The sequence below is a fragment of the Mobula birostris genome, chromosome 16 (genome assembly GCF_030028105.1).
Source record: "Mobula birostris isolate sMobBir1 chromosome 16, sMobBir1.hap1, whole genome shotgun sequence".
Lineage (NCBI taxonomy): Eukaryota > Metazoa > Chordata > Chondrichthyes > Myliobatiformes > Myliobatidae > Mobula > Mobula birostris.
The window spans coordinates 31,891,247-31,917,172 of record NC_092385.1 but is presented as its reverse complement, the minus strand read 5'-3'; the positions used below and the strand labels follow the sequence as shown (position 1 = coordinate 31,917,172).

General features: G+C 37.8%; 1 protein-coding gene across 6 annotated transcripts in view; it reads left to right on the top strand.

Moving 5' to 3' along the window:
- Positions 1 to 25,926, top strand: part of magi1b (membrane associated guanylate kinase, WW and PDZ domain containing 1b) — a 437,777-nt gene that overhangs the window by 396,096 nt on the left and 15,755 nt on the right. For all 6 annotated transcript variants that reach the window (XM_072280525.1, XM_072280524.1, XM_072280521.1 and 3 more), the window contains 2 exons: positions 12,665 to 12,808; positions 15,889 to 16,027. In XM_072280525.1, the coding sequence (XP_072136626.1) occupies positions 12,665 to 12,808; positions 15,889 to 16,027 (283 nt within the window). The remainder of the gene's footprint in view (positions 1 to 12,664; positions 12,809 to 15,888; positions 16,028 to 25,926) is intronic.

Here is a 25,926-nt window from a genome sequence, read left to right as displayed (position 1 = left end):
GCAGAATTCCTGTTGTTACCAACTAGAGGTGTCATTTTTTTAAAGCTTAGACAGCCTCTTCCATGAAGTGATTTGATCGAGAAGTTTTTGATTGTTTGTGTATATTTTCTGGAGGACAATTCTTTTAAGTAGCTCTCATATATGATTTGAAAGGTGTGTAGTAAATAGACATGAGCCACTGTCGTAGACACATACAGATCAGAAACATGGTTACAGTCAGAAACTTGCTAAGGTGGGTGTGTTTGTCCTGAGGATCGGGAGCTTAAGAGATGTGATTGCTAATTTCTGCCTGGTTAAAGAAGACCAACATATTGGATGTGCATTTCTTCATAGTCCTTTTTGACTAAGTCTGAGAGTACAGGTATATCACCTTTTTAATGCAAATCATTTTGTTGTGGCAAGGTCATAGAATGAGTTTCGAGATCGAGTTCCTAAAGTGAGCAGTGAGAAACCTTTCCAGTCAGAATGCTCACATTAGTTCATGCTGGAAGCAGGGTAGGATTGCTAGCTGTAAAGCCAGAATTGCAGAATCTTAGTAACTTTTTTTAAAATCCTTCAGTGACATTTCATCTAATCTCTTCTCAGCTTGAGAGCTGCTGGGGGGGGGGGGGAGAGAAAAAGCATCATGTCAAAACAGGAAGCTACACAACTCATTTGTTACCTGAATTCAGTGCAAGATACATTTGACAGTATAAAAGATTGCCAATTGAATATCACACTCAAATCAGTGTTAGATCTATAATTCAAGTATAAGACTTTAGTTTCTTTTTTTCTTGGATGTTTAGTTATTTAATGGGAGGGTAGATTTCTTTTGGATTCTGGGTATCAATGGCAAGATCCGCATTTCCTTGCCTATCCCTGGTTCTCTTTGAGAAGATGGCAGTGAGCCTGCAATCCTTCTGGTGAATGTACTTCCACAATGCTGTCAGGTATGGATGATCAGAATTTTCCAAGCAATAATGAAGGAACAGTGACATTTATCTAAATTGGGGTGATTTGCAGCTTAAAGGGAGCTACCTGTATGGTAGTACACTTGTGCACATGAAGCCCTTGACAGAAATCATGATGTTTTGTAGAGTGCTGATGGATTAGCCTAAAAATCTAACCGTAATGGAACTTTGCAAGTAATGGATACTGCAGCCACTGTGCACAGATGATGTTGGACTTGAGTACCATTGGAGCTGTGCTCTCACAGACAAGTAGAGTGTACTCCAGACCCTTCCTGACACCTCCATTATCAACAATTTCCTTACGAATAGTGGAAAGGCCTTGGGGTGTCACGGGGTGGGTAAGTTACTTGTAGCAGGCTACCCAGCCTCTGACCTGCTCTTGTGAGAACAATATTGATATAGGTAGTTCAGTTGTGTTCCAGGTTAGTGTCAACTCCCAGGTTATTGACGAGAGCTCAGCGATGGTAATACTATTGGATATCATGGATATATGATTGGACTGTTATCTTGGAAATGGCCCTTGCCTAGCATTTGTGTGGCACAAGAATTATCTGCTGCTTACGAACCCATACCGGGAATTGCTGTGTGTTTCTTTTGTTTCTTTTTTTCCCTTGTTTTTTTGAAGCATGGTGAATCGAATTAATTGTAATGCAGTCAACAGCACGTTGAACCATTTCGGACTTCATGGTGAAAGGAGGAACATTAATGAAGCAGCTGAAGATTTCCGGGGCTATTCTGCTGCTCTGAGGAACTCCTGCAGTGATGGGCTAGGGCTGGAATGATTGGCTTCTGCATATACAATTATCTTCCGTCATGTGGGTTTGATCCAAGCATAAGAGTGTTTCTTCAAGATGGTCTTCATGTTTACCAGATCCTCTTGCTCAGTCAACTACTATCTTAATGTTAAGGGCACTCACTCTTATTTCTCCTCAGGAATTTACCTCTTTGATCCATGTTTGGACCAAGGCAATGATGAGGTCTGGAATCAGGTGATGGTGGATAAACTGAAGTTGGAATATTAATGACTAATTTTTTTATGAAAAAGCAGTAACATCAGGATGCTATCTGGACCCATAGATTTTGCTGTCCACTTAACCATTTATTGATATCACGTCCAATGAATTAAATTGGCCTGTGACTGATGAAGATCTCTGGTGGAAATTAAGATGCTTTACCAACTCAGCACTTATGGCTAAACATAATTGCAAAATCTTCAATTCCTATTTTTAACACTTGCATGCTGGGACCTCCCATTTTTGAGGACAGGGTTGCTCTTGGAGTCTGGTCCTCTCATTATCTTTATTGCTCATCACGATTCCTGAGAAGGTGGATCAATTTTGTTATTTTTATTATATTTATACTTTAATTTTTATTACTGTAATTCAATTTAATTTGCAATGTTTTGATCCCTTGGAGGATCCTGGTTCTTAATTATATGACGCTGATAAAAATTGAACAGGAATTGTGTCTGCTGAGAAGAATCTAAGGCCTTTATAACCTTTGGTCTATTTGACCTTCTTGATTCACCATAGAAGAGAATATGGAGGTTTCAGATGGCTGGGAAACTCATGATTGAGTTAATGATTCATGGAAGAAGAGAAAGTAGTTTGAAGAACAAAATAAGCTTTCTTTTTTTATTCCCCATCCAAGCAATCTTGTACTTCACAGGTAAATGCAATGCAACCATAGGTGATGGAAACTGAGAAGATTTAAGTGAATGGGAATTTTAAAAAAAAATATGATTCTTGGTCTGATCTTCGAATTACCATTAGATTAGATTAGATTAGATTATGAGGACAGTCAGTCCTCATTTATTGTCATTCAGAAATGAATGCATTAAGAAATGATACAATGTTCCTCCAGAGTGATATCACAAAAAAAAACAGGATAAACCAAAGACTAACACTGACAAGACCACATAATTATAACATATAGTTACAGCAGTGCAAAGCAATAGCATAATTTGATAAAGAGCAGACCATGGGCATAGTTTTAAAAAAAAAGGCTCAAATCTTCCGATCTACTCCCGATAGTCCCGATAGTAGGCGGCAAAAGGGAGAAACTCTCCCTGCCATAAACCTCCAGGCGCTGACAACTGCCAATGAATTGGAGTCACCCGACCACAGCCGACTCTGAGTCCATCTGAAAACTTCAAGCCTCCGATACAGCCTCCCAAGCACCATCCTCTGCCGAGCACTTCAACCCCGTCCCGGCCACCGAGCAACAAGCAAAGCCGAGGACTCGGGGCCTTCTCCTCTGGAGATTCTGGATCACACAGTAGCAGCGGCAGCAAAGAAGGCATTTCAGAAGTTTCTCCAGATGTTCCTCTGTGCTCTCACGTCTGTCTCCATCGAATCAGGATTGTGCACGGCACCCTACTTGACAGATAACAGATATCATTCACTGGAGTGGCCACTGCACGCTGTGTCGCGCTGCCATCTTCTCCTCCTCCTTTGTACATGTGATCTGGTATTGATTCACAACTCAGGAAACTGCAGTTCAGTTCTGTATCCCTCTATTATAAACAGAAAATTCTGGAAACACTGAGCAGATTCTGTATCTTTTTGTGATGCAACCTGACAAAAATAATTTCTGGTGTACTGCACTAGAAAGCTTTGGGCCTGTTTCTTACGCTGTGCTGAGCTTGTTGTAGATTGTGGTAGAGATGTTGCGTTTGGTTGCCTTATTCCTTGCAGAACGGCAATTTGGCTCACAACCACAGACACAAAGGAACTGCAGATGCTATATTGGTTCACAACTCCAATTCTTCAGGATTATCAAGTGACCCCTGCTGGAGATGCTTGAGTGTTGATTGGGAAAACTAGCAAACTTGACACAAAGCACAGCCATGGCACTTTAAATTCACAAGTTCAATCCTCAGGGCTGCCTTCTCAATGCTCAGCATTCAAAACCATTTCGGTAAATGTAGAAAAGGAGCAGCTGGTGTTCACAAAGTAGGTAACTGAGTTTAATGTCTATGCCAGGCTGTCATCCAGCAGCTTGGAGAAAATTAAGTGAAAAGAATTGGAGCATTCTTGCAACTGCAATTTAAATCTGATTTGAGAAATTATTACCGTGTTTTTAATTGACCTTGGTGAAGTGGAGTGCATTGTCAAAAACTGCAAGTTTTAACCATTCCTAATGAGTGGATCATGTAACTTTATTTTAATAATTTGATGCAACCAACATTAGACCCTTTTTTAAAAACAGCTTTTTTAAATTTCTTAATTTGACATTGCTCCTGTAGAAGCTGCTGTTTTACATCTAACAAATAGAAATATTTGATTTTAATCTGAAGAACAGTCAAATAATCCAAGAGTGTCATTTTCGAGCTGGGTGGCCTGTGCAGACAGCAGCTGCTGCAGGAGAACATCCATCAGATGACTGAAGAAGTAGATATTAGGCATTATCTGTGCTACACCTCCCACCCCAGCGACTTCCAAATCTGCACAAGACCTACAATTGTAATAAATCTTTACAGCTGCTCTATCCCAGCGACCTGGAGGCCCCGCAGCTGTTCAGCAAATTTGAGTGAGCATCAACTCGGTCTCAGGCAGTACAAACTCTTCATTGTTTTCAAATATCTTTCATCAGAGAGATTTCAAAATATTTGAATAGAATAGAACAATTAATTAGTAAATTCCATTAAATCAAACATAAAGTAATTAAAAACTAATTTAAAGTTGAAAAGGAAGCTGTTTGTTTAACATCATTTATACGTTTATGGAGATCGATGGCTCCATTCAAATGAGTAAGGGTCTGAATGATGCATCATTGCAACAAACATAAAGCCATAGGTTCAAATGCAAAATGTATGCACCCGGTCAATTATGATAATTTACATAGTGCCCCAGAACTCATTTTGGGAAAGGTAGCAAAGGGAGCATCAGCAGCAGTTGGCACAACCTCTCGCAGATGATCAGGTGCCAAATGTGCCATTTGTACAATGCAGATTCGTACATGAAAGCAATCGTTGGTGCTGATGGGCCTAGTATTCCAGTGCTGGTCGGGTGCTGTCCACATCTGATAAACCATACAGGACATGCCCTCTTCTCATTACTACCATCAAGGAAAGGGAACAGAGCCGAAAGGCCCACAAGTTTAGGAACAGCTTCTTCCCCTCTGCCATCAGATTTCTGAATAATCGATGAACACTACTATTCTTTCTTTTTTGCACTATTCATGTTGTTATGATTTATAGATGTCTTTGCCCTGTACTGCTGCTGCAAAGCAATAAATATCACAATATACATCAGTGATGATAAACCTGATTCTGATTACGCAATAGAAACATAGAAAACCTACAGCAAAACACAGGCCCCTTGGACAACAAAGCTGTGCTGAACATGTCCTTACCTTAGAAATTACCTAGGGTTACCTATAGCCCACTATTTTACTAAGATCCATGTACCTATCCAGGAGTCTCTTAAAAGAGCCTATTGTCTCCACTTCCACCACTGTCGCCGGCAGCCCATTCCGTGCACTCACCACCCTCTGTGTAAAAAAAAAACAAACAAACACACTTCCCCTGACATCTCCTCTGCAGCTACTTCCAAGCACCTAAAAACTATGCCCTCTCCTGCTAGCCATTTCAGCCCTGGGGAAAAAACCTCTGACTATCCACACGATCAGTGCCTCTCATTATCTTGTACACCTCTATCAGGTCACCTCTCATCCTCTGTCGCACCAAGGAGAAAAGGCCAAGTTCACTCCACCTATTCTCATAAGGCATACACCCCAATCCAGGCAACATCCTTGTAAATCTCCTCTGCACCCTTTCTATGGTTTCCACATCCTTCCTGTAGTGAGGCGACCAGAATTGAGCACAGTACTCCAAGTGGGATCTGACCAGGGTCCTATATAGCTGCAACATTACCTCTCGGCTCCTAAACTCAATCCTATGATTGATGAAGGTCAATGTACCGTATGCCTTCTTAACCACAGAGTCAACCTGTGCAGCAGCTTTGAGTGTCCTATGGACTCGCACCCCAAGATTCCTCTGATCCTCCACACTGCCAAGAGTCTTACCATTAGTACTATATTCTGCCATCGTATTTGACCTATCAAAATGAACCATCTCACACTTAGCTGGGTTGAATTCCATTTGCCACTTCTCAGCCCAGTTTTCCATCCTATCAATGTCCCACTGTAACCTCTGACAGCCCTCCACATTATCCACAACACCCCCAACCTTTGTGTCATCAGCAAATTTACTAACTCATCCCTTCACTTCCTCATCCAGGTCATTTATAAAAATCACGAAGAGTAGGAGTCCCAGAACAGATCCCTGAGGCACACCACTGGTCACCGACCTCCATGCAGAATATGACCCATCTAAAACCACTCTTTGCCTTCTGTGGGCAAGCCAGTTCTAGATCCACAAAGCAATATCCCCTTGGATCCCATGCCTCCTTACTTTCTCAATAAGCTCTGCATGGGGTACCTTATCAAATGCCTTGCTGAAATCCATATGCATTACATCTACTGCTCTACCTTCATCAATGTTTTCCGTCACATCCTCAAATATTTCAATCAGGCTCGTAAGGCATGACCTGCCCTTGACAAAGCCCTGCTGACTGTTCCTAATCATATTATGCCTCTCCAAATGTTCATAAATCCTGCCCCTCAGGATCTTCTCTATCAATTTACCAACCACTGAAGTAAGATTCACTGGTCTATAATTTCCTGGGCTATTTCTATTTCCTTTCTTGAATAAGGGAGCAACATCTGCAACCCCCTCATCCTCCGGAACCTCTCCTGTCCCCATTGATGATGCAAAGATCATCGTCAGAGGCTCAGCAACCTCCTCCCTCACCTCCCACAGTAGCCTGGGGTACATCCCGTCTGGTCCTGGTGACTTATCCAACTTGATGCTTTCCAAAAGCTCCAGCACATCCTCTTCCTTAATATCTACATGCTCAAGCTTTTCAGTCCACTGTAAATCATCCCTACAATTGCCAAGATCCTTTTAATCCTTTGAAGCAAAATAGTGTCTTAATTTAGCAATACAGATGAAGCCCAGCAAACAACATGATTCTTGCCCGAATCTAAACCTTCTCAGTCACACTTTGAAGTTTATTATTTCACCTGTGGAAAGTCACCATCTTGAGGAAGGGACCTGAATGTGGATGACATTACTACTAAAATAAAGTAACATTATTTACCATACTTAATTGCCAAAATCAGTGATTTTCAAACATTCTTGGGTTAACATCTTTGGCTACCAGAAAATAGGAACTGCAAATTCTTTCTTTATTAATCTTTTTATTGATTTTAAAAAGAGCATATATACAAACAAGAGGAGAATTATCTCATATATTATCTCATATATCTCAATTATCAATAACAATACAAAGTGAAATAGACATGATCAAAATCATACATAGTATTAAGCTAATATGTAGTATATAATGAAAAAGAAGACAGCTAATTCTCCTCTTATCAATTCACTACACTATATGAAAAAAGAGGGGGAAAAAAGGGACTGGACAGTCCATTCTGAGCATACGATCCAAAAAAAAGGAAAGACTTTCTGATCAAATCTAAAACTTCAGGGAAAAAAAAAATTGGAAGAGTAAGTGCAAATTCAAAGCAGTGACAATTGCAAAGAATATTCAAATCTATTTAAAGCTACAAATAAATTTATTTAATTACAGTAAAAGCAATTTTTGTCAACAATTTTAGAGTGTACATTTGTAGTCTAACTATTCACTACCACACAAACATGAGGCAGACTGCAGATGCTGGAAACTCAAAGTGCAGTACACACAAAATACTGGAGGAACTCAGCAGGTCAGGCACCATCCATAAACTGTTGATGTTTCTGGCCAAACCCTTTCTTCAGGACTGGAAAAGAAGGGGGAAGGCGCCAGAATAAAAAGGTGGGGGAGGTGAAGGAGGATAGCTAGAAGGTGCTAAGTGAAGCCAGGTGGAGAGGGCTCTAGAGGACAGAATCTGTTTGGAAAAGAGCATGGACCATAGGAGAAAGAGGAGGAGGAGGAGAGGATGCAGGGATAGGTGAGAAGGTGTCAGAGTTGGGCATAGAAGAAGAGGGGAGGGGAAAGGAAAAGTTATTGTTCCTGAAGATTGGAGTGTACATTCATCATCCAACTATTCCCTACCTTGCGTTTTCACCTTTCAATGAGATGGATGGGCTTGGTGTAATGATTCAGCTTCTCAGCATCAGGCTGAATGTAATTCAGTCTCAGATTCCCATGTTCAATAATTTGCATTCTGTTTAATTGCTCTGAAAGAAGTTGGGTAAATGCACTGAAACCGTCAACCACTAAATACAATGTTGGGAGTGTGGAGAGACAATAAAGAATATCTTGACCTTCTTCCATAGTGCAGGATAGCATTCAGAGATTTTTCTGCAACCAAAATCCTTGACTTAATTTTTTTTTTTACCTTGGCATCAGCTCAAAATCACTTTGTAGCAAGATCAGTTCTTCATCCATCCTTCCTGTTAATCCGTCATTACAAGTGTTCAGAGATGTATTTCTTACCCAAACTGGAATTTGAAATGAGAGAAGATCCTGAAATCTCAGATGTCTTTACTCAGCTCAGCTAGGTGGTACATTAGTCTTGAAGATCTTCATTTTCTATTCTTTTTTTCCTCTTCAGAGATGCTCAGAAATTGGAAAAGGTGGCAATGGCTAAAATTGCACTTAAATGGGGTTAACTTTGAGAGAAATGTGGAGATGACTGATTAGATTTTAATAAGAGTCATATCATCTCCTTGCAGTTGAATATTGATTTCATTAAACTTTGTAAATAATTCTGTCAAATAAGCAGTTATGCCTAATATTTTTGAGTTGATTACAGAATGAAGAATTCAAGTCTTTATAAAGAATTATATCACAGTTTCAAAAAACACATAAATGCATCTCAGGCAGTTTCCTTCTGAGGGCTATCTGACTTCTGTGTGCAACAGCAAGCATTCAAAATTTTGATCATTTTCAATATAAAGCTCTTGAAGTAGTTGAGGATTGAGAGCATGAAACTTGATTTTATTTACCGCCGTGATAACAGTAGTTAACGATCTACTTCCTCCTTTTTCATTATGATAATGATGCAGCTCTATAAAACTCTGGTTAGGCCACACTTGGAGTACTGTGTCCAGTTCTGGTCACCTCACTATAGGAAGAATGTGAAAGCATTGGAAAGGGTACAGAGGAGATTTACCAGGATACTGCCTGATTTAGAGAGTATGGATTATGATCAGAGATTAGGGGAGCTAGGGCTTTACTCTTTGGAGAGAACAAGGATGAGAAGAGACATGATAGAGGTATACAAGATATTAAGAGGAATAGTTAGAGTGGATAGCCAGCGCCTCTTTCCCAGGTCACCACTGCTCAATACAAGAGGACATGGCTTTAAGGTAAGGTGAGGAAGTTCAAGGGGGATATTAGAGGAAGGTTTTTTACTCAGAGAGTGGTTGGTGCGTGGAATGCACTGCCTGAGTCAGTGGTGGAGGCAGATACACTAGTGAAGTTTAAGAGACTACTAGACAGGTATATGGAGGAATTTAAGGTGGGTGGTTATATGGGAGGCAGGGTTTAAGGGTCGGCACAACATTGTGGGCCGAAGGGCCTGTACTGTGCTGTACTATTTTATGTTCTAAATTACCCAAGGTTACTCATAGCCCTCTATTTTTCTAAGCTCCATGTATCTATCCAGGACTCTCTTAAAAGACATAATGGGGCAGTGATATCTTGGTTGGGCCTGGGCTAGTGGAATGCAGTCAAGAATATTCAAAAGGGCAGATTCTGAACTTTACCCCATTGAACACCATATCCTAATTCACTGGAATGGTGTCACTATGTGATTGGAGTATGAGAATCCTACTAGCTAATACTGTACTACAGTAGTGAATGGCAATAATGCACAGGCCAGACCTGGAAATAACACAATTTAATACTGATTTCTCATTATCTGCCAAACACAGAAGAGTTGCATTGTTTTTCAACAACTATAATACACTTTGAGCAAAGTCTAAGAGAATTTTGGGTAAGCAAATGATGTGATTATGTAATCATTGTAATCAATTTTGAGGCACTGACGATCAAATGCTTATAATAATTAATTCATTTCTTAAATTATTCCTGTAATCAGCTGCCCTCTTGCTATAGAGCAACCCCCACAGCCCCTTTTATCTTTATTGTCCCCTAAGAAACTCCCACCGCACTCCCGCCCCCGACCCGAGAAGGGGCTTGATATCACATACTTTGGAAATCGCTGGCTTAGATGAACAATTTAGTAGCCCTTTGAAAGGAAACATTTCTAAAACAGTTAAATTCTGCAGTACACTAGCAAATAGGAAGTATTGTAGAGAACCAGATAATATGCAAAAATTCAACCACTGCAATGAATTAGCTTAATCTCAATTGTAGGAGAAAGCAATCTTTCATTTCAAATAGAAAATGCGTTTTATCTTTCATTAAAAGCCCACTTATGAAGCATGTTTTGATACATTTCCAAGAATGTAAATCTGTTGGATCATTTATAATGGGTTGGGAAGGCTCTTTTAATTTAAAAATGGAAATTTTGTTTGGATTTTGTGCCTTTGAGGTTGCCTTCAATCAATGAATATCCACGGGTGACCACAACCAAAGAGACCAATGAGGAAAAATAGAGGAATAACAGAGTTTGTGTACAGGAAGTTTCTCCCTGATCCAGTGACTGATGACATTGTGATGAAAATATAAAATTCATGAGTCCAGCTAAAAAAGGGGAAAGAAAATCTATTTATCCATCTCATTTTTTCATGGCTGGTTGCTACTTCACAAGGGTTGAACCTGCTGACTTGATAATTTGAGGGCAATAAATGAGATCTGTTGCTAAGCTAAAAATTATATTTTTCTTTGTTAGACTTGCTTAATATTGGTCTCTAATGGCAACTAAAACATGCAGTTAACCATTCTGGAGAAATAGAGAGTAGTTGAACCAAATTGTGTAATGTTTTGGATACTCGCCATGAAATCTGAATTGTATTGAGCTATATAGATACTTTTGTTTAATTTGTTTTAATTGATCACAGTATGGTATGCCATAATTAAGGGTGGGAATTTGCTAGGGAATGCCAAACTGTCAACCATTCTTTGTTTAAATGCCACCAAGTTTCAGATTTCAGCATGACTGTTGAAGTCCTAAACTTGTTGGCCCTTTGGCTGGGATATTAGCAGCAGTGCTTACAAGTACAGTGGTGAGTGTGAACTGGTTGTAGTTTCCCAATGCTTTCCCTGAGGAATCTTACGGCATCATAATGGCACAGTGGCACTGCAGATGGAGCTGCTACTAAATGTGCCAGGTAGCTGGTTCAGTCCTGACCTTAGATACTGTCTATGTGGTGTTTGCACATTCTTCCTGTGATCGTCTCTGGACACTCCAATTTTCTCCACATCCCAAAAAGGTGTGTTAGTTGGCTGTTGCAAATTATCCCCGATATATAGGTAAGTGGTAGAATCTGCTGAGAGTGGATGGAACGTGAAGAAATATTTTTAAAATGCCTAAATATTTAGATGTGATTTTAGATTTTAATATTCATTGTTTTGCTTTTAATCTTGTTATTTTGATAATAGTTTCGGAATGTTTCTGGTTCTCAGGGCTATCCAGAGCTAAGCTGGCGGTATGGTTCCAGTGCCCGAAAAGTTGACTTGTTTCTTTTCCATAGATGCTACCTGATCTGCTGAGTTCTTTTAGCATTTTGTGTGTGTTACTTAATATCAGCTGAACTGTGGGTTAGGTTTGCTCACACATTCCCATATGACATTATGTTGCACAAGGCTGCCTTCCCTATTGAAGATCAGGGCAGAACTTCCTAGGAAATTGATACCAGCACACTTTCAGTAGGTACTACTAAGTAGGTCATCAATGACCGAGATGGTATGCTGCTTGAAGCAAGTTCTGCTACATTTATAATCTTTAGGGATAGGGTGTGAAGCATTGGACCAAGACAATTAGGCTTTCATTTTAAATCCATACTTTTTATTCTGTTTTTTAAAAAAAAACCTTAATGTCTCAATTTTTTTTTGGCAGGTACATTGTCGGGAATTATAAAATTGAGATATAGTGGTTAATGTGTGGTGTGACAAGTTTATAAGGGGATTTTTACTACAAATATGAACATAGCAATTTATGAAGGAAAGCCATGACTCAAAAACTGTGTATAAAAGAAAAAAAAATAATGTATCATATATTATGCAAAAGGCAAGAGTGTTGGTGTGGTATTTAAGTAGAGAAACCTGTTTTTGTAGGAGTGAAAAAGTCTTGGCAGATCTTCAAGATGCCAATGAAGTTTGTGTCTGTTGATGTAAATAGTATTTAAAATGTTTTCTGTGTGAATAGGATCTCTGCTTTTTGTCTCTGTTTGTGTTTGGAGTTGGAAGCTAGCTGGTTAAAAGGCCAATGAAGAGCTGAAGTAATTACTAGTTACAAATTTTTTTGGAGATTCTGAAAAGGCAGGAAATAGCAAACACCCAAGCAAACCAAGGAGACTGTGTTATGTTGTATTCATTTGTGAAATTCTGCCTGGGCAGCTTTGCCATATTTTTGAGTCAATGTGCTTGTCACTAGTTGGGCTTGTGTCTATGATGTTTATTTTCTTTTCAATTTGTTTTGCTATTGTGTTTTTGTGTTTCATGTTTTTAAAACTGAAGAGCACATTTCTCTTTAATTTGCTATAGTTGTTAATCTATATGACTTGTGTTTTAAAGGAGCCTGAACTTTACACTGTGGAACTAGATAAAGGACCAAAGGGTTTTGGATTCAGTCTTCGTGGTGGGCGTGAATACAACATGGATCTGTATGTACTCCGATTGGCTGAGGATGGTGCAGCCATAAGAAATGGTAAAATGAAGGTGAGTACATACATTTATTAGATACCAGAAGAGATGATTACCCTCAGGCTTTGAAATGTTTGACTTGTAGTATTTTGATCTTATGCAAAATCTAAAATTACAACTGCAAGTTAAGAATGAATCATTTCATAATGATTATTATCTAAACCAAATAAATGTTTTTAGCTTAAAACTGCAAATTGTGGAATAGAGTCATCTAATATAGTAGAAAGATGATATAACCTGCATATGTAATTACAAATTCAAGTATTGGAGAAATTCAAAGACAAATTCAAAGACGGAATAATAATGGGAATCACGATTGTGCTGCATTATTTTAAGTAAAACAGATGCTCATTGCACACTGATATTTCTGTTTCAAGGAGAAGGCATTGATGCATTAGTCACATAAGATGATTAATTTTCAGTGACTCTTGGTGCTTAATCGGGCAACCTGGTTGGTGGTATATTTATCTGCCAGATTAAGATGTTGCTCATGTTTTCAGGGAGAAATATTTTGGAAAAACAACATTTGCTTTTCCTCACATTGATGCTTCAACTGACCTTTTCTACTCTATTAGAAATAATTTGTCACTATAATTTGCATTTTATAAACATTATTAGTGGATGCATAATATTCTAACGGTGAAAACAAAGGCATTGAGTTATTTTTGAATCTCTCCTTTGCATGGTGTTGAAATTTATTAACAATAATATTGGTTTGAATATCAAATATATTTTAAATCCAGGTCATGGCAATTAGATTCCTAAAAGGTAATAAATAATAAGCTGGTTCCTCACTTTTTAATTTGCCTCAATTGAAAAGGCCATTCATAAATATTAATATAAAAACATTAATTTTTTCAACATTAACAATACAGAATATCAGCACAGAAGAGCTGTGCATTGTTCAATTAATCCCCTGAAATGATTGCACGTAGATTAGTGACTGTTTCAGTTAAATACTGTTATGATCAATGTCCCTCTCCTAGCCACTGTCCTATTTAGCAGTTTTTTTTTCAAATGTGTGCTTCTGTTCTTTTAAGGTTTCCTTCGTTTAACAAAGCACTCAGACTGCTTTCTGCCAGAACGGTTTCAGTTTCTGTTGCCAGTGTTTACTTCTGCTTCAGAAAACTTAAAAAGAACAGATTCATTTGGTTCTTTTAGAAGTCTTCGTAGTTTTCATTTTGTGGAGATAATGATGGGTCTGAATCCAGCCACTTATTTTATACTCTGTTGGAGTTTAGTTAACTGAGCGCTCCACTTTCTCCTACTGCAAAGTATGCTATCTTATAGTGTGTTTATAGATATAATGTATATCTATATATCTCATACGAATCTAATAATATCTCAACAGTACACTCAAAAAAATTTTTTGATTTGTTGTTTTTAAGTCTGTTCTAAATTTCTGCACTTGATTGCCTGCAATGTGAATGAGAGAAAATCCACTTCCTTTTTGTTTACATACATGAATAGCACATACTAAGTGACTTTGATCATATTTTGAAGAGCTTTTACCCATTTTATTGAAGCCTTGCTCACCGGGAAGTTGGAGAATGCAATGCTGATGTCACTTTCTTGTTATATTTGACACATTATGACAGTATCAGCATGATGACTCCTGCTGCAATAAGGAACATGTCCTTCTGAGATTTTTTTTCCATTGAGTATATAATGCAAGAGGAATTTTAGTCAAGTATGACTATGCAGCTTCAATAGGAAAGGTGATATGTCACCAATGATCACGCATTCAATTATTACACTCTGACAGAAATTTGATCAAAAACTGCAACAGCTGAACAATGTACATAGATGTCATGCCGAAAGTAGTCTAACCTGCAATTAAGGAGACTTTACTCAGACATTGTATATTTTATAAATTGCGCACTATTCCCTCTGTAAACTTCATTGTATTAAAAAATGCTGGCACTCTAACATAAGGGACATTTGTGCCCCACGCACACTACACACACTACACAGGCTCATTTCCAGTAATCACAGCCAAGTTCAAAGTGTTTTTCCATTTTACATGTATGTTGGTTTTATGAACATTTAGAAAGATTTTTCTAATTTCCATTAATGGTACATTTATAAAATTACATGGATCCATGTACTTTCTAGAAGTTCTTTTCCCATAATATCAGAACAAAAATATTTCACTAGATCTCAACATGTTTAGTCATCACTTTGGTGAGAATACATTTGAGTTTGAAACTCAACAAAAGGCTCTTCAGATGCACAAGTCAGACTTAATCCAATTTAGTACTATTTAATCTCATGGTGTCTTGAAATAATCAACTGTGTTTCACTGGATGTAATTTTTTGGCATCTAATAAAATTACAAGCTTCATCAAGTTGTGATTGTATTTTCCAAGAGTTCATGTGACAGTCAGGCAAATAAATGCAGATTATTTCAATTATCCCCTTGTCACTTTTCCAGCTGGTGATGTGGTTTAATAATTGCATGCAGATTTTAATATCTTTCCATGTTGTTGTATTTCAACAAAGCACAAGTTATTTTTCAACAGTTCTTAGAGCACAATGGCACCTCCATTCTAAATCTCAATGTACATCATTGCTTCTGTTGACGTTATTTGTGCATTTGTTGGTGTTTTCTTTTATTTAAAACAGCTCTCATTTATAACTTAAAGCCCTTTGTGTCAACAGGGCCAGGTTCCATTTCTGTTCTGTGCAGCACAATAAACCTTTTTTTCACCCCTGTACCTCTGAACTGTGGAGAAGGGAGAGAAAAGTCAGCTAGGGTTCTTCTCTCGATTTTGATCCAGAAGTTGCTGATGGGAAATGTGTGTAAAATATCTTAGATTTTGGTAGTAATAGATAGACCTTTGACCTTTACTCTTTACGCTCAGTTTGGTATTACATTCAACTGTTTTAAAATAATACCAGGCAAAAAGTTTTCCTTAGAGTATTTGATGTTTGTGAAGTTGTTATCCAATACAAATTAGCATCTTCAAAAGGTAATAAATTGAATTAAGAAGTATCTTACCAGCATGGATATATCTTGCCTAATTATTCTCAGAAGTCCTCTTGTGTAGCTTTTCTAAAATCCTATTTGTATTTATGATTTTTTTCACTTTTAGGTTGGAGATGAAATTCTAGAGATCAATGGAGAAACAACCAAGAACATGAAGCATTCTCGTGCTATAGAGCTGATTAAAAATGGTGGTCGAAGAGTTTCCCTATTTCTCAAACGTGGAAATGGTTATGTGCCAGAATATGGTGGGTTGCCCTATGAAAATGTTACTTTCTTCACGCCATGATTGATTTTTTTTCTTTGTCTCATTTTTGTTAAAATCTAGGTTATTTTTCCTTCAAAAATGTGCAGATATTGTTTCTAAACTGCTGGTACTAATTTTGCACATTCATCATTTTGATCAGGAATGGGCTGGATTACAAGTGACTAGTCAGTAGTATTTACCTGTATTAAATTCAGTACAGTTCAAATGCCTGCTGAAAATACAACTACAAAACTTCTTGTCATAGTTAAACAGGAATGGAAATGCAATTTAAGTTTACACCTATGGCCACATCTTGAATAGAAGTATTCTAATATTTATTAATTTAAATTATCATGTTTATTTAAAGCATTTTAAAACACTGTGTTTTATATCATTTTAGCTTTGAACATTTAGGTACTAAATAACAGAACAGAACAATCCCAGTTACCTGTAGAAAATTTTCAAAAAAAAACACATTAGTTCTGGACATCCATTTCAGCAGGACTCACACTCCAGGCCTTTTCAATGAGAAGTTATTTCTTTAACAAGATGGCTTATTCAAAAGAAATAACTTCAAGCTCCTTTAATGACATGTGTAATGATCTGCCGTTTCCTGGAAAGGTCTGTGAAGCCTTACAGATAAACATGAGAACAGCTACATCTACTAACAACCCCCTAGAGAACAAATGAAGGGGATTATATATTATTTTAAAATAATACATAATTACCAAAAATAGAATTCTGGACTTCCTGAGCTTATGATTTTTTTAAGATCTCCATTGAAATTATATCTCTGTAAGGGTATATATTTTTGTAACAAGTTCTGTAATTACTTTTAATACAATGCATAACTTCCATGGATTTAAATGTAGAGTTTGTAAATATTTCAATGAATCATTGTTTGCGCACTATTTTGACTTACTGTATTGTGATAAAAATGGAGTGAATTTCCCATTAGTGCTTTCTGGTGCTCATTTTGCTGTATCTTTTGGTCCTGCTACTGCTGTCTTTGCAGTCTAATTGTTTTTTTTTTGCCTGGACAATCTGACTGGAACAATAATAAACATCTTTCCATGATCAACAGCGTGATCAATCCTGTTGCTGCTTACTAATAGGGAATCTAAATCTATCTTCTGCTCTTTTTCTTTCTCGTCTTTCATGGGTGCTGGGCTCTTCGTTCTGCCCTCAGCGATGATACCTCCTAATCTCTCCTCATGCATGAGAAGCGACAAGCACGGGGAGTCTTGCTTCTACTTAATGGGCCCTAATCAAAATACGGTTGGTAGATCAATCAATATTTGCTGCTTCCATCTTGCTGCCTTATATATAAAGGCTCATTCTATGTTCCATTTATGTCCATTTAGCCATATATCCATGAGTATGCTTGCATTCATCAGTGCAGATTTCAAACTGATCATGCTGGCAGAGCTCATTTGCCTACATTTGTAGGGCACAAGCCCTGTGACAGGGATCACCCTGCTGTTTTTATGATTTTTGTAATTGTTTTCTTGCTGAGGTGCAACATTCCATTAGAAGTGGAAATGTCCACCTCATCCATCAAAGTCATTGGTTCCACAAGCTTAATGTTTTTTTTAGTTTTACTGACAATTGACAATAGAACCATTTGCTCAAAAACTTCATTTAAAAAAAACAGATCAGAAATAAAATAATGAAGCAAAGGAGACATAACACTGATAAATTATTTTAAATTTTAAATTTTGCTTCATTATGTGAAATTAAGAAAAACACACACTATTCGATGTTTTAGATTAACACTGGAACTTTCAATAATGCCGGGGGTGTATAACAGGCAATGTCAGATCGGTGAGCTTGTATGTGCCTTGATTGATTACATGCCTGTTCTAGTTGAAGTTAATGGATAGAAAATTTAGCAGATTGGGTCCTCAATCTGGTAATACTCATTATACACCTTTTGTCAAAATTGGAAGTTTCACTAAATGATTATTAATCTAAAACTGTGAAGTGTCACATTTGTATGTCATGCTTTTCATTCCCATAATTTGGAGAGAATAGCAAGGAACTTGTCACAAATACTTAATGCAATGAGTAATTTGTTTTATGTACCTCTGTCCAATAATTTAACAATTGCAGAACTCAAATTTTGCCAATATTACACAAAATATATGCATTTCAGTTTATTACAGTACAATGCAGAAAGATAGAATTTGTAGTTACCATGTGTTATTGTATTAACATATTGAATTACACACCTTTAGACTAAAATTTGGAAGTTCCACGGTTTTCTGAACTAATTCACCTGATTTAAATTCTTGAAGCCCTAATCCTATGTTTGGCCTAGTGTTGCTAATTACCTGTACAATCATTTATTGCAACACGCTATAAACACTTGGCTCTATTTGCTAATCATCTTGACAGCAAACCTCTGTGTTTATTCCTGCCAAATTTGAGATTTGTGTATAATTCTTCTGCTTTAATACAGTTAGTGTTTAGCCAGACGGAATAACAACTTGGAGTGACCAACTTGAGATTTTATGCATTGGGTGCTGGGATGGTAAGAATGGATGATTGACATATATCATGAAAATTGGGACTGGCTTCTACACACACAGAATGAAGATGCTGGATTGCAAAACTGTTACAACATCAATTTTTAGCATTTTACAAATGAGAGGGAAACTAGTCTCCTTGTGGAGTGTATGTGAGTTATTATAGTCCATTTAATTAAGACCAGCACACCAAGTGGTCATTTGGTGAACCCTGTTATCATGTTCAGACATAAAATCATTTCAACTACAATTAGTGGCCAGAAGGGACACAAGCTGACCCAAATCTGAGTCTGAAATAAGTAGTGGCAAGCTGTCACTTTAAAGGAATGTGTGATGGAATGCTTACAGAAGGTCATTTGTAATCCTGAAACTGCAGCAAGGACTAAAAGAGTACATTTGTTCTTTTGACCAAAATGGGTTTGGTAATAAGAGGGGAGGAATAAAAAGCCTCTGGATGTATCTGACCCCATCTTAAATCAGTGTATACAAGATATCAGAAGATCATCCGAACACTGCAACAAAGATTTGGGTAATTACAGTAATAATTCCACTGACCTTAATGCTTGCCTTCAGATTGTAAAATCTAATTATGATTTTAGTTTCTGGCACTAATGTTTGCTTTGTGGTTGTCCTTGTGATTTGCTATGATCCCAGATTGTATTACATGGGAATGGTCAAAGAATCTGATCATTTTTATAACTTCTAAAAGGGGTGGTTGTGCAGCCAGAAGTCGTCGTACACATTGGTACCAACTTGTTTTTCATCATATGTTAAGTAAATTTGATTCTCCTTTTTGTTCATATCTATTACAGGTTGAAACATTGATCCAGCTTTCTGTGGCCTGACTACTCCAATAGTTTGGCATATTTTGAATCTGTTGTACTAATTAATTCTAAGTAAGATCTAATTAAGATCAAAAATTAACTAAGATGTGTACTCACATGTAGCTAATTAACCTACCAGTTCAACTTTGGCAATCTCAGCCGAAGGCATTTCTGACTGAAAGAAACGTTGGGTTACTGACAGATCTCGGAACTGTTATATGACCTAGAGAATGCCTATACTTAGAAAGGGCTGTAGTCCTGCTCAGAGGAAGATAATCAGGAACAACCTCTGTGGCCTGGATTTACTGTGGTGTGGCAAGTGGCAAGTATCAAGACCCAAAGCTGCTGGACTAGAGTGTTTCAATATGGATTCCAAATGTATTCATCCAGTGTTTCGGTCAACATCACGATTAGAATCCTAAATGCATTCTGCACAATTAAAGAATCTGAGGATGACTAATTGCATTAGCTGTCACCGTTAGAACAAAATATTAGAGCTTCAAAATTTGACTTAGTAAATTGGTTCTTAGATCTAACCCAGCCCATTTTACACATGTGGACTACACAGGGTTAGGATAAATTAGATCTCAGCAGTACATAGATTCAATTGAAAGGATGATGTATTAAAGACTTGCATGAAAGATCCTCTTTGGAAAACAGCTGTTCCACAGTAGATGGAAACACATCCTTGTCATTTTCAATGAACTGTCCACCCCACCTTGCAGCTCTTTTCTCTTTCCCTCCATGTAAACTCTACTTCCCATATTCATGAGCATTCTTTTGATTTTCTCCCACCTTTTCCTGTAGTTTCATTCACAATATTACCACTCTTCATTCCATCCCACTCACTTCCCTTTTCTAACTCTACTTCCTAGTTCCATTTACTGCTGCATGCATCTCACCAAAGCCACTGAAAATAACTTTTCAAAATTTCTCATTGTTAAGCCTTCAAGCCTGAATTTACTACAATACTACAGCTTCCAATTGGCTCTATCAAAACATCACCTCGTAAGTGGAAATGTCAAGTAAAACTTAAACTCTCATATGCTCATCTTGGTATAAGCCCCAGTATCAGTCCTTTAAATCCAAGGGTGCAACCTTGAGCACAGTGCGTTTAGTCACTCATTGTGCAGTCAGCTTGGATACCTCAAATGAAATTGGGTTTTGTACTCTCCTGCCAAAACTGTTCACTATTCTTGGATCAGCTCGGAATATATACTGTTTTTGGACACAATTATGAAATCTGCAGGGAGTTTATGCATCACATTTCTAAGATTGGTCTCTATCCTGGCCCTCTAGCTAGTCCTGACCAGCTGATTTTCTTTGTCTTATTCAAAGATTCAAATGTTCATTTATTATCAAAATATACTACCTTGCAATTCCTTTCCATTCCTCATGTGCTTTTGAGGTTTCTCATGTCACATCTGCTCTCCCTGTTATGCTCCACCTAAGCTACCACCCGGCTTCATTTCCTCACAAACTCATGCTGCAAAATCTATTAAAATAGTTCCTAATCTTTCAAATCTGTAATCACCGAGCTCCTCAGTTATTGCGCCTGCTTTTTCATACTGTTCAAAACCTTGCCTGTTTCCCCCTATAATTCCATGATGAACTCCCAGTATTCCATTCTAGCAGAACACTGAAATGAACCTAATCAAAGTTATATGTGACAATGATTCACTGTGACTGATGTGCAGCAGCTATCCATTTCCTTCTCAGCCTACTTGCATCCTTCCCCACGGTTGTCACACCATGCTCGTCAATCATCCTTCATCCATTTGAATTGATCGCCTTGTCTTGTTCTATTCTTACATATTCAGTCATGGACACATAATATCCAGCAATGACTTTACACTGGTGCCTTTGGTCCATCTTACTTCACAGCTGCACATTACACCTTTGCAAATCACAGTGCCAATTTACATATTCTGAGAGCAGCTGACTAACTCACCACAGCTATCCTGACCCCTCCGCTGTGTTTGTTTTCCCAACACCTTGGCATTGAGTTCTGAATGAGATTTCGTCCAGTGAAAACAAGCATGGGAAGAACTCCAATGCTTTATCTTTGCTTCTGACTGCAAACACTATCCCAACCCACTGACTCCATTGTCTTTCTCAGCCACTGACTTGAGTTGAACGTAACTAATCTCACCCTCTACATTGTAATTGACCTTGAGTTCAGCTTGCACATCTATATTGCTATGGTACCAGTCCAAAACCTTTGAGTATATTGCTAATTCTATCAGCTTATTAACTGCTGGAAATCACCCATTCTCAAGTTACGTCTGAACTTAATTCAGGTGATCTGGCCAGTGTTTTCAATCCAAGGCTTGATTATTTATTGAGATACCACACCGGATAGGCCTTCTGACCCTTTCAGCGACACCGCCAGTAACCCCCTATATAACCCTAGCCTAATCATGGGACACTTTACAATGACCAATTAACTCACCAACCAGTATGTCTTTGGACTGTGGGAGGAAAACGGAGCACGCAGAAGAGAACATACAAATTAATTACAGACAGCGGTGGGAAATAAACTTGGGTTGCTGGTGGCTGTAAAGAGTTCTGTTAACCACAATGCTGCTGTGCCATCCTGGATTATCTGGATCCTAACGCATAATCCCATTTATTTTTCACCTCTTCCTTTGGTGACCTATAATTTTTTCTTATTCCATGAAGGACTCCATTTTTAGATCCTCTTTCTGTAGTTCAAACCCCAACATGGCCTTTCCCCTTCAATCAGTAATTTCCATCAACCTTCTGAAATGCACACCACTGAAATCTCTAATTCTGGGTTACCATCAAATCATGCACCCTATCCTACCCCAACCTTTCTTACACCACCATTGCTTGTCATGTCCTCCCCTACGTCTTGTGCTATAGGATTAGCCTTCTAAAACTTTTCACTTTTCTCTCTGCTTTAATTTGATGCTTCAAACCATCTTTTCAACCAAACTTTTGTTATCTATTCTAATACTGCTGCATTTGGTTCAGTGCTAGTGCACTTTCTGACAAAATACTCAGAAAACCAGAGTTCCTTCGGAGTCTTATGTAACTTTGAAGTCCCTGGCATGGGTTTGTTTCATGTTTGTGATGAACACTTGATTGCAACTCATGCATTCTGTCTCTGTAAATATACAAAAACATTGAAACCCTGACTAATTATCACGCAATCTACTAACAATCATAGAATTTTTTTTTTAGCATAGGAAGAGCCATTGAGACGATTGCCCCACCTCTTTTCTGGGAAACTACGGCTGCTTAGTTAAATCCCTCATTCCTCTCCGATTATCCTTTTTCTATTCTTCCCAAGTATTAATTAACTTCTCTTTGAAATGTACGGTGTGTTTTAGTTTGTTTCTGCCACTCTCTTGAGCAAAATCCTAGCAACCTGCTCAGTAAAATAAAAATGTTCCTCAACTCTTCGGCTTTTTTTTTCCCTTCAGGTATTGTAAATCTATTTCAGAAGTTTATTTTTATTATGGAAGAAATCAATTCTACCTGTCTATCCAGACCTATCTTAGTCTTGAACACTGTCAAGTCTATACCTATCATTCTTGCTGTAAGAACAACCTAACTAAACTCCGATGATTTTTGGCCTGATTCTGGTAAAACACTCCTGCACCCATTTCAGCTTGTTTATGTCCTTTCCAAATACTGTAGTGATGCCCAGATGTCGCCATTATTGTCCAGCAGGTTGACCAAAGATTTATAAAGATTTAGTGCAAACTACTTGTACTTTATACCCCAATTTATGAAACTAATGTTCCTATATGTTTTTTAAAAATCTGCCACATTGTATTTTTTAGGCATTGATTCCTTTCTGGGTTAATTCCTTAAGCTTCAAATACGTTCGGGTATTTTAAGTGCATGTAGTCAGTATTAGAGAGATATCTAACTATTAAATAGATCCATATTCTGGGAACCACTCAATATGAAGGATGTAAGCACATTGAAGAGGGTGTAATAGTTTCTACCAGAATCGTGCCAGGCACCAAGTATTGCAATTTGTGAGGTGACGGAGGAAATATAGTTTATACGAGTAAATGGTAAGGATAGGCTTAAGTGGACAAGCATTGTGGGAAGAGGAGATCATAACCAAGTCTGGTCTCATTTCAGTTCAACATTGCTATCAGATTAATAAAAGTTCCCCATCTTCAATTCCTTAACCTACGATCACTGAGCCTGATTGTGATGCTTTAATTGTTGATGCAAGTTAGGTAAGCAATATATCCTGGGTCTAGATCTGTATTAATTGGGTACTCATTTCATTAGCCCAGCTAGCAATGTTAAAAAAAATGGTTTCCTTCATCTCAATATTCTGATTCCACTTGACACCTAAGCACCACACTCGCACTATTTCATTATAGCTGGATTACCGATGCAACAACTCAGTAAGACACCTAATTGATAGAAATATACTTGGAATCCCTTCTGTAAATTGGACCAATAGATGTTGTAATAAGAACTTTCTTGTCTTCTTTGGTGACTATTTCAGGAAAGATGGAGAAGGCACCATTAGTCAAAATTAATTTTATTCACTTAAAATTATTAAATGGGAATGATAGCAATGGGCATTAGGAATGGAGTGGAACTAATGGTGTGTTGGTGGTCAGTATAACACTATTACAGCCCCAATGACCCGGGTTCAATTCTGCCGCTGTCTGTACGGAGTTTCTATGTCCTCCTTTTGACAGTATGGGTTTCCTCCCGCATTCCAGAGATGTACAGGTTTGTAGGTTAATTTGTTGCGTGGGTGTAATTGGGCTGTGTGTAACATGGGTGTAATTGGGCAGTGTGTAACATGGGTGTAATTGGGCAGTGTGTAACATGGGTGTGATTGGGCAGTGTGTAACACTGGTGTGATTGGGCAGTGTATAACATGGGTGTAATCGGACTCATTATGCTGGAAGGGCCTGGTACCACATTGTATCTCCTAAACAAAACATAATAACAAAGAAAGATTTAATATGCAATAATGCATTACATCTCTCATATACATAGCACTGTGACTGCAATGAAGACATCTTCCTGTGACTTGTAACCTGATTAATGTATGCGTAAGTATGAGATAGACTATGAAATATGGAACCAGATGTTTGCCCACATTTATGCTCTACAAGTCTTGCAATCTACTGTACATCCATTATCTTAGTGTCTATATGCCCTTCCTTATCTTTCATGCTCAGAAGAAGATAAGAAATTACGGTTAATGAAACGTAATAAAATTCATCTTTATGCTGCTATGCTGTTTTTCACATTTTCTTACTGTGGCATTCCTTTCCAAGACCACCACCACCAAGTTTCCTCTGAACTCCCTATTTAATGTACTCCTAGCTATCTTATATTAATTCTCCTTAGTTCAGTTCTGCCCAAAGAACTACAGTTCAGTTCTACATCTACAAACCCTCTGATGATTTTAAATAAATTGGCACCTTAGTGCCACTATCAGACTCCATTCAGTCTTCTCTTTACCAAACAAAAGCACCTCATTAACTGTTCAGTGTTTGTGACCCCACTTCCCCCACACCCCACCTCCCCAGTCTTGGTATCATCCCTAATGTATGTTCAAGAGATAGTGTGAGAAGTGGAGATGAATTGGCCTTGGCATTATTAAGTGATGAAACAGACTTCAAGAGTTTTATGGCCAATTTCTGCTTCTATTTCCTGTACTATTTTTCTCATCTTTTCACAGTTTCTTTTCTTTCTGTAACATGGAGAGTCTAAATCTCTGCAGAGGAAGCAAATCATAGTTTTGCTCATGTTCCACTTAAGTTTAATATTAAAGAATGAAACCAAGTATTTTGCTTGCCTTTTTCCTCATTTTATTAGCAATTATTTTCATTGATATTTTGTAAATTGGTAACCGTATATCCCTTTGTAGCTCTACCTGATTTAGACTGACACTTCAAAGAATAATGGTCTTTTATTTCCCTTTCAAAATACAGTACACTATTTATTTCTATTGAGGTTTGCCAAGTACTCAGCCTTCCTGTAATTATTATCTCTTTGGTATTTGCCTCAGTGCTCTTCAGTGATAAATATACTTCAAAGTCATTATTTGCTAACTCCAATCATTTATGTAAACAATGAAGAACAGCATTCCCTATATTAATCCCAGTGGAACACATCATATCACATCATCCCAGTTCAGACAACATATCTTTAGGTCTGTTATTGTAATATTTTAACAGAAACAACAGCTTTAAAGTTCAGGTTAGAATTGAAATAAAAATAGAAAAAATTGGGATCATCTGTAGAAGAAGCAGCAACAAAATTAATGTTTTGGCTCAAAAACCCTTCATCGGAAACGTCATCATGTCTTAATGTTAAAATGTTAGCTGTGGTTCATCCTGGCAGACCTGCCGGTGATTCCAACGTTTTCTGTTTTTGTTTCAGATTTCCATCCGCTGCAGTTTTTTTGCTGCTAGAGATCATTTTTCAGTTGGGTTTGATAAGAGATGGCAACCTATCATAAATTAGTTGAGTTTAATAGAACCAGCTAAGTTCAAATGCATGAGAGGGACATAATAGTAATTGTTAAT